Genomic DNA, 10,179 nt, shown 5'->3' with positions numbered 1-10,179 from the left:
ACTAGAATAATATTCGCCGTACAGTGTAACATGTGCCAGAGAAATGCTTGTATTTCTCTAGATTCAGACAAACTGGCTATGCAAGCAGAGCTGTAACTGTGACACTAAACCGACTTTACGCCGAGTTATGCGGTGTGTTTAATGCAACAAAATATTTGTCAAGCTCTCCACATTAGGGAGGTTGACACTGAAGCTGTGCATCGGTACGGAGTACTGTTTTTCAGGTTATGGGGTTAGTTTCACTAGCAGGTAGCTTGTCAGAAGCCGCATTTGCCGCCAAAATATTAGCTTGCTCCGCAGCATCAGTCGCTTAATAAATCTATACTCGAGCGTCCTTTGCTGTCCGGCTCCTGCCATGTGTATGCATCTACCCTGTAGTTGCAAGGCTATGTCCAACCTAATACATAGCAATTCAAGATGAGCAGCTGGGAACGGGGAATCAGTGTCCCAAAGCTTTATTTACCTTGAATGGTCTACTGAATCTCTGAAAGCTAATATTTGTTAGAATGCCTTGTTCGGAGAGACTACCACCTTTCACAAGTGGTCCTTTTGGGCATTAGGTGGTGTGTAATGTAATCCTTGCTGCCTCTGCTTGCATGTGAGGACGCTGGCCGATCGAGCAGGGACAAGCTACAGACACTGACCCTGCACTTCCCTGCTTGTGCAGTTTCTGCCTGCCTTGTGCTGCTGCTGATTGGACTGACCACTCACCGTGCTCATCACATTTCATTCACGCTAGCTAGTAGCTACTGATGGATCACACTCAACCTCGTACATTTCCTGTCCTGCCTGATGACAGACTGATCACCAAGAAGGAGGTGACGCGGACCGTCCGGGTGATGCCCGGGATGAGGAAAGGCGCGACGGTGACGCTGGAGGGCGCGGGCGACGAGCGGCCGGGCTGCCTCACGGGCGACGCCGTGTTCGTCATCTCCGAGAAGAGGCACAAGCGGTTCAAGCGGCTCGGCGACGACCTGGTGCTCAGGGCCCGGGAGCCGCTGGTCAGCGTGCTCACCGGGTGGCAGCTCTCGTTCAGGCTGCTCGGCGGCGACAAGTTCAGGTACGCGTTCCGGGACGAGGTCATCTGCCCCGGGTACGTCAAGGGCCGCGGCATGCCCGTCGCCGGCGGGGACAGAGAAGCGCACGGGGACCTCATGGTGAAGTTCGACGTCGTGTTCCCTGAGAACCTCACGGACGAGCAGCGGAAGGGGCTCGCCGAGATCCTGAGAGGCTGCGAATGAAGCTTGCTGATGATGAACTGAAACTGCGTCCTGTGACGGCTTCGCGTCGTGTAAAAGTTTGTTACGCGCTTCTGTTGATAGACAACTCGAGACAAGACTCTACAGCGTGTACATAAATTAGGGGTTCTGTTTTTGAACTAATAATATACCGTACATGGTTGTAAATATTTACAAGAGCGGGATACGGCGATCTTTGTCGTTTGTTTTTTTAGGTGGCTTCATCTATTTCTCACCTTTGGTGTGTTTGGATTCTTAGCTAAAGTTTAGACCTCGTCACATCGGATGTTCGATGCTAATTAGGATTAAGCATGAGCTAAATATAAAACTAATTGCAGAAGCCTAAGCTATTTCGTAAGACAAATCTATTAAGCCTAATTAATTCATCATTAGCATATGTTTACTATAACACCGTATTGTCAAATCATGGATTAATTAGGCTTAATAAATTCGTCTCGTGAATTAGTCCTCATTTATGTAATTAGTTTTATAATTAACCTATGTTTAATACTTCTAATTAGCATTCAAACATCTTATGTAGCGGGGCTAAATTTTAGCCCCCTAGTATCCAATCGGGGCCTTACTCAGAGATCCTGTATATGTGCACAGATCATCAAACATGGCAACAATCTTGCTGCACAGAGAACAGCAACCTTGCACTCATTACGCCGTTAGGCAGTTTGAATTAATATACAACATTAGAAACAAAATCTGTTACAAAGAACTAACACTGTCAACTATAGTATGCTTCCAATGTGTCTGACAGTTCGAGAGAGCCAAGAGGGCAGAAATACAGCTGCCGCTGCTATTACTGAACAGATCTTACTGCCACACGGAATAACTCTAGCTAAGAAAAGCAAAATGCCGTAAGTTGGAACAGAGCAATTTCAGAATCTGCAGAGAGATTTCACGAACCTCATGTAGGGTACAAGAAAGCTGCATCACCTTGGATTGCACACCATGGCCAGCTGCAGGGTTCGTGTCTGTCAAGGAGTACGCTTTTAACCAGGGATTGCATGCCGATGATGGAAGCGCGGATCACATAAACAACAAGGATAGCTTGGGCAACTACTTTAGATATGTCCTGCCACCGGTGTTTGCTCGTCCATAACTGCATTGCAACCCGCAGACTTATCGGAAATGCTAAATTTGACACTAACCAAATGAGAATATACTCGTCCCAGCTGTTTGCAGGGTCCAATGTCAGCCCAACTACCGTTGCAAATGCGACGACCATGGACAGGACTGCTCCAAAAACCAGTGCAGCAGACAAAATGAGGTAAAAACGGCGATGCCTTGTTAGTCTGGCAAACACAAACAAAATTATCGCTGTTGTAGATAGATGGAACGACATGCTGTTTGCAATTATGAATAGCCAGACACCAGTTCTTTCTCCAAATACTGGCTTACCGGCATCCTTGACTTCTGAAATATAGTCACCAGGTGGAGTAAAAGCAGCAGTAAGTGAACCAACTACAATAAATATAGAGATGTCTAAAATGCTCCGGGACACATTAGCATAGCTGCTTGATTCCTTCTTTTCATCCAAGCACCACTTATCTGTCAAATTTCTAGCCTGGTGGCATGGGCTGCTGGAAGCTTCACAGAGCGTTAAGCATGTGATGATGGAAGTGTTCGTGAACTGCATGAAAAGAGAAACAAGCAGAGTAAGAAAAAAAATGAAATTTTGGAAGAGCAGAATGCACACAATGGTAACTTACTGATGAAAAAGTATAATCACTGTGTAATGTACTGAAGGCAACATCTAGAGTTGTTAATCCCTCATTGTTCATAATGTCAAGATTCACCATAGTATCCATCATAAGTAAGGAGAAGATCAGTGTGTGCCCCTTCTTTACAGCCAAATGTAGTGGTGTGTTTCCTTCACCATCCCTTTGCATTCATCATCCTCACAGACTCTGGATTTCTGCAAATGTGCCACACCACCTGAACCCTGCCATGTTCAACGGCGCAATGTAGAATATTTCTGCGTTTGTTGTCAAGCAACTCATCATAGTTCAGGCATATCTCCATGAACTTGCAGACAATATTAACGTTACCCACTATATAGGCAATGTGCACAGGATACAGACCCTCATTATCTGGAATGTATGCAAGAGAGCTGTTTGCCAATAAATGTTTCACTGGTCCAATGTTTTTAGCTAATGTTGCATAGTGAAGGGCAGTTCTTCCATAATCATCGACCACTCTGGCAAGTGTTGGATCCCAACATTGCAGGGACCCGCATATTTCTAAAAACAGAAAGAAGACAGGATTACCATTTGACAAAATACAAATTACTCATCAAAATAAGAAACAAGTTGATCAACTAATCCGTGCAACACATATCTATATAAGGCATTTTCAATGTAAAGAGTCTAAAGTGGCCCTACCTTACAACACAAAGATTTTGCTAGTTGCTATAAACACAATGTCAAGGACCTTTCATGGGCTCTAATATTGGGACCTAAATACCAAGGAAATTTGTACATCTTGGACTGCTGGTAAAGTAGGGATCAATGTAATGTCAGACATCATTTATATTTTATTTCATAGGACCTGGTTTTTAAGCATGCAGCATGTTCCTTCCTAGAATCAAAACTCACTGTACAGGATCAGGCTCTTTATCAAGTTAAGCCAGATTTGACCCTAACCACCTAAAACTTCATTTGCATTGGTAACAGAAAATGGGGCCCTTTATCAAAGCTCTGGGGAATGAGAGATATAAGGCACCATCTTCTACTATTATTTAAATATTTCATCTGAATATAACAATCTGCATAATAAAAGAGAGATGAATATTTGCAGTGTAAATGAACATGAGCATTTCCAGAGCTTTGAACAGATTAATAAAGCTACTCAAATTCACTTCTACGTTAAGCTCGGAAAATATAAAACAGAGAAAAAGTTAGCTTCAACATGATTAATTTATCAAGTTTTGCTCTCAGATACAACAGGATACTACTCTAGGTAGCCTTCATTGTCATATTGGCTATCTTGGATCTCATATTAGTTTGAAAGTTCCAATTAGACAATTTTAAGGTTTTAGACTAACAATTACATGCTAACAGCAAAGCTATATTACCAGACAATCAATTTAAACATACAATAGCTGCAACTATATGATGATTATAATTGGAGTCCTGCACAAGTAATGTGCTACTGGAGGTAATAAAATTCTTCATCGGTACAAAAGAATGAACACCCTGGACCCTTCGGATTGATACTATCACACCGATCATTAGTAAGCTGCTATCACCAATTCACCATTGAAGTACCACTCACAGAGTCACAGTCATGCAATCATCCACACCTCTAACAGAAGTAGAAAATTGCATGATTAGGCAAAACTTTAAACTGACTAAGGCAACAAGGGGACTCAACGTGTATGCCTAAGCGGGAAGGTCCAGTGAAATTGGTGGTTCAGTCCCGGAAAAGCCACCTCGTTGATCACGTCGAGGAACACCAATGAGGGATCAATGGAGACAGTGAGGTGGACCAGACTGCGCTGCTTGGTCCAAAATGCCAGTTTCCTTTCTCTTTTCCTTTCCTTTTTTTTTGTATTTCATATTATTTCTATGTTATCTTTTATCACAAAATCAAGAATAAAAGGGAAACCCCCATACATTGGACTACACCTAAGGTCACTTAGTAGTTAGAGCCCACTTTCTATTCACAATGGAGACACTTGCATTCACTTTTTCTTCGGTTTCATTTCTGTACTAGATAAGTATTTTTTTTTTCTATTTGAGGTTCTCCTGTAAGCAGGCTTATCTATTTTGTTGGGGGTCAGTGGGCTTATCTTTTGTCAACAATAAGTCATACTTTTATTCAGTAGCTCAACATCGAGTTAAATAGAGACCCGACGGCCACAAGAAGAGACTTCAGTCTAAAAAACAGATGACTTATAGATAGAATTTTGGTTTGAATCCTTGCAGGAATTTGTTTTATGAGAAAATGCTACACTAGCTTTTAAGTGTACAGAGTTCATGGCTCCAATAGAACTGTAAGAATTCAAGTTACCTCTGCTGATGTAGACCATGCAATGCAGTTTGTCCATCTGGCCCAGAGTAGCTCACCGGTGTCACACTGTTTGAAGATTCTCCAATCAAGACTTTGACCATGTCTGCCCGATTGGACGCAACCGCCAAGTAAAGCGGAGACACACACCTCTCATCTTCTACCTCGGCCAGCTCGCTATCCTTCGACATGAGTCTCTGCAAGATAAGCACATGGCCATTCCTGACCGCTTCATGCATTGCGGTCGCCCCATCCAAATTCCTCGACCTCAAATCTTCTTGCTCAACCATAGCACACTCCATGAGGTAATTGGCTACATCTACATGCCCAGCCCTCGCAGCACAAATCAGAGGTGTATCACACAGATTATTCCTTGCCTTGACAAGCGAGATGTCCTGAGCACAGACCATCTTGACGAGATCCAGGTACCCACAGCTGGCTGCAATGTGGAGCGGCGAGCTTCCCTCTGCCGTGACGCCTTTGAGGCAGCTCTCTTCTCCCTGCTCAACTGTTATGAACGACGTATAGGAATATGAAGTAAAGAATCAAACCACAGAGGAGACACACGATTTAACGTGGAAAACCCCTCCGATGTGAAGGGGAAAAACCACGGGCACCAGCCAGCAACAATCTCACTATCTCAAGAGTTTTGGGTTACACGCCTATGGCGGCTTACAAGAGAATCAAGTCTCCACGAAACCCTAGCAAGGGTATATATACCGTACCGTACCGCGGGGGGCTCCGCCCCCCGCACCCCCCGAACACAGGGGCGAGACCCGATGGGCCAGCTTCAGACTCCGCTACGCTCCGGCCCAAGCCTCCGGCGACGGGCCTCCGCTTCGCTCCGTCAGAAGCCTGGCCTATATCCTGGAGTGAATTTGGAACAACTCCAACATCAACTGTTGCTGAAGACTGTAAGCCTAGAACTTGTTCTAATAGGCCTGCACTGTGGAAACAGCTTTGAGCAATTCGTGCTTCATTGTGTGTGGAGTGCGCCTTGCTGCCATGTATTCCAGTGCCAGTTGAATAAGTTGCAAAGGAATACATTTGCATAGCCAGAGTTGCTATGTTCCGTCCTCAACTTCTCATATAGACAGGGCCGTGTGGGTACTAATGGCTAACGGAACTTCCTAGCAAGCTCCTTAATTCTTTGTTAGTAACGAAGTCAAACAATTGACACACCATTTTGCTCTAGTTATTCGGTTGCATGCTTAGAATACATGCCCACTATACACACAATCTGGCAGATCAGACTTGTGAGGCCACTAACTTGCAAAGAAAAAGACAAACCTAGCAAGCCATGACCAACTTAATCAGGTGGATCTGGGTTTACACTGCCCACAAACAAAAATAAAGCATCCAGCGCAACCTAATCCAGTATCATATTCCGTTGGTAGTCCTACGCCCTTGACATATGATACAACTAGTGAAGATTTAGTTAAATGTCACCTCGGGGTACACACAGACACAGCTCAGCTGCAGGCACAAAGTTCATTGTATTGAACAATAGATTCACAATATCGGTGACCGATACAACAAGTCCAGAATCACGCATAACTGCAACACAAGTACACGACTTAGCTGAAATCAACATCACACAGTGCGATCACAAGGCTTCCATTTTCATTATGTCCTATTGCGAAACCCCCAACCCCCAACCAAAGATAATAAATAGATGAAATGGCGAAGAGGGTAGAAACTTGATTACCAAAGCTGCCTGCTCAACCACCGGCAGCGGCGCAATCACAGTAATCCCTCATCGCCCGCGCGCGGGGCGCGGCACTGGCCACACCGTCTGCCCCCTCACCTCCTAGGGTTACACGGTAGCAGCAAGGAGTAACCTGCTTCATCATGCGGCTGCTCTTTTTTTTTTTGAGAAAGGGTTGGATTTTATTGATATAGAACGCCTACAACTAAACTGAAAGAAAATAAAATTACACATAAGTCTGTTACAGGAGCATCCAGTGCCGGTTGCCATCGCCGACCATCGCTGCCGCAGCCTGGTCCTCGTCCATCTCCCGCAACGAAGAAGATCCAGAATGAAGCTTCTGGCCGATTCCCGATTCAACAACGAGTCTTGATTTTTGAAGCCCACGTTGAACGCCCTGGGCAAACCCTATTTTCACCGAAAACAAGACGCCAGTCACATCACCGGTAAGCTCCGGCAAACAAGCAACAATCCCACAAAGGGATCCAAGAACACCAGCCCGCATGCAGGAGCAAGTTGATCCATAACCTCCAAGGGAAACCTCCTTGGAGGGATAAAATCCCGGTGAAAACACCACCGGTAAAAGCACCAAGTATCTTTTGAACAACGGCCATGTTGTAGTAGGTCACGGATTCGGCGTTGCCATTGACGAGAAGGCCACAGACAACCCAAAGAAGCACACAGAAGATTCGAGCACCGACGCAGAAGAAGGAAACAAAGAAAAAATCATCGATGCCAAACCTCCTATAGATGATACTGTCGCTGTGGTCCTCTAGCCCACAGACCATCACCAGAACCCGTCCACCATTGACATAGCCGACGCCGGAGAAGCTTGAAAAAGACGCCATCCCTAACCCTAACCTACACAAGCATAAGCTAAAAAGGAAGGGTATATACACCGACCATCGATTTCGCAACTCCTTCCCATCCCCGGCGCCAAAGTGGCCACCAGAGACGAGAAGGAATCGACTGAATCGACGCTGGGAGTTGGAAATCGCCTGGGATTCGCCCGCGATCTACTGTATCTCAGGGGGAAAGAAACGTGTGGAAGAGACCGCATGCGGCTGCTCTTCTCATCTGCCCGAAAGCCGGCAAGAAGCAAGGCCGCAAAGCGCAGGAGCAGAGAGCGGCTCTACCGCTCGAGCCTAGATGGAAGGGCTGTATGGACTTGGATGAGCTGGGCTGGGTTAACGAAATAGAGCGAGTTAACAATGGCGGCGGGCTACAGGCTGGACTGACAAGGCGTATACTCGAGAAATGTCCTAAAATTCGGCCCAGATGCGGGAAAAATTGCAGAAACCCCCTATATGCCGATTTGATTTTGTCTTTCCCCCTATATAAATCATTTTGTGGCAAAAGTACTCCTGGTACTTTCAGTATGGTTTGATTTTCCTCCAGATTTATAATGTGCTTAACAAGCTTGGTTTTCGGCGATTGCTTATTACTTCATGATATGTATGGGCATGGTAAATGGCTACCATCATAAGCATAAAGATGTAGATTAATAATGCGAGGACCCTTCATTAAATAATATTAAATCAAGATGTCAATTATTAACCACATTTGATTTAACACAAATTGAAAGAAATATAAAAAGGGAGTACATAGTCACACAAGTTCAACACATAAATAAAGGTATACAACACAAGTTCCATTAACAGTGGTTCATGCTACCACCACGAGCTATGCTAGTTTTGATGGATATACATGGACATGTTCATCTTGTATTCCTTCCATCCTCTGCCTTTCTCATCTCTTCCTCTCAAATTCATGGCTGCCAAGGTCACGTCCAATAATTCAAGCGGATCTGATGACCTTAAGCGAGAAATCTGGTGACCCAAGCAGCCAAGCAAGATTAGCGATTAGGGTTTCAAGGTTCACAATTTCGGGTTAGGGGTTGCTATATTTTCTAACTATAAAGAGATTTTTTGGGAGGTCGGTGGACCGGCGATGGAGCGTAGTAAATGTGTTGCCCACAGGGACGGTGGAAAAGGATAGTTGGGCGATGTAGGTGGCAGGAAGCTTCACCATAAGAGGGAGTAAAAGAATGTCGTGATTAGGGCTGGTGGTAGCAGAGGCAACATTTGGCTATAGGTGGCGGTGATGGCAGGGGTAAGCAACCTCCTCTCGATTAGTGGAGGAATGGGATGGAGTGGTGAAGGGCGGTGGGTGGTATGGACAACAATGATGACAAACATCATTGGTCAAGGACGGCGATGCGGGATGACGGTGGTGGCAGGGTTAGTTTGGTCAACACACTAGCAGGGGCAAAGCTATGTTATAGGCAGGGGGTGCAAATGCACCCCTCTCAAAATGGGACAATAGTAATTTTAGCTAGAATTCTACCATATATGCACCCCCTAGACATATGTTTATGCACCCTTCTTCAATTTGCTCTAACTTCGCCACTGCACACCGGTAATGTCGAACTCATTTTTCTGTGCATGACGTGTTCCTACGTTATTAAAAAAATATTGAAAGATAGAAATCATAATTATGAGTTATAGGTTGGGAGAAAAATACCAAAAATAGAAATCATTATGAGTTTTCAATTCTAGTATGGAATGTGCATGCGAAATGGTCAGTCTTGCGCGACTGAAATTTAAGACCTATTTAGATATAATAGCCAATTGTTACTCAGCTAATTTTTTTTAATGCATTCAAATAGGAGGGCTAATAGGTGAATTAATTTTTAACTAATTTTTAATTAGTTGTTAGTTAACTAGATAATTAACTCTAACTAATTTAGACTATTTTTTTAGATAACTACGTAGCTTTAGGGATCAGAACATGCCGTAGCAATGTCAACAAAACATTTGTTGTACGTGCACAAGCCCAACCGACCATGTCGAACTTCAGATACACAAACGCAACTACGCTACCAGGAAAAATAAGAAGTTGAAAATCCTCGAGAGAACACTGCCACCCGTCTACCCCTCTCTATCCCTTCCTTAGAGAAGCCCCAATACAGACCACATCTAAGAGTTTGAGCAAAAAGTTATTGCCATATAGGTTTTGAACATGTTGAACAACTATTGCCCCGATGTAGCAAAAAGTAGGAGTGCTGCTTCACCTCGACCCCTTTACTTGACGCGGGCGTGTTAGTTGAGATAGCAGAGCACACATCATCTTCCTCACGTCATCTTCCTCCTCTAGCCATCTTCCCCAACTTCCACTTCCCCCGTCGGCTTCCCCTTCAACCTAGGTCACCGA

At 44.6% G+C, this 10,179-nt stretch overlaps 1 protein-coding gene and 1 pseudogene across 1 annotated transcript; one reads left to right on the top strand and one right to left on the bottom strand.

Annotated features, from left to right (window-relative positions):
• The first annotated feature begins 633 nt into the window (after positions 1–633).
• LOC136514375 (mitochondrial protein import protein MAS5-like) lies at positions 634–1,412 on the top strand. Its single transcript, XM_066508341.1, has one exon. The coding sequence runs from the start codon at positions 753–755 to the stop codon at positions 1,239–1,241; it is 489 nt and encodes a 162-aa protein (XP_066364438.1). The 5' UTR covers positions 634–752; the 3' UTR covers positions 1,242–1,412.
• Positions 1,413–2,154: 742 nt separating this feature from the next.
• On the bottom strand, positions 2,155–6,265 carry LOC136510909 (protein ACCELERATED CELL DEATH 6-like; annotated as a pseudogene).
• Between the last annotated feature and the right edge of the window lie 3,914 nt (positions 6,266–10,179).

The sequence above is a fragment of the Miscanthus floridulus genome, chromosome 16 (genome assembly GCF_019320115.1).
Source record: "Miscanthus floridulus cultivar M001 chromosome 16, ASM1932011v1, whole genome shotgun sequence".
NCBI lineage: Eukaryota > Viridiplantae > Streptophyta > Magnoliopsida > Poales > Poaceae > Miscanthus > Miscanthus floridulus.
The sequence above is the reverse complement of the archived record's forward strand: the minus strand, read 5'-3'. Positions and strand labels throughout refer to the sequence as shown.

Bases quoted from the DNA above. Each gene is read 5' to 3' on its own strand.
- LOC136514375 (XM_066508341.1), top strand. From the start codon at position 753: ATGGATCACACTCAACCTCGTACATTTCCTGTCCTGCCTGATGACAGA.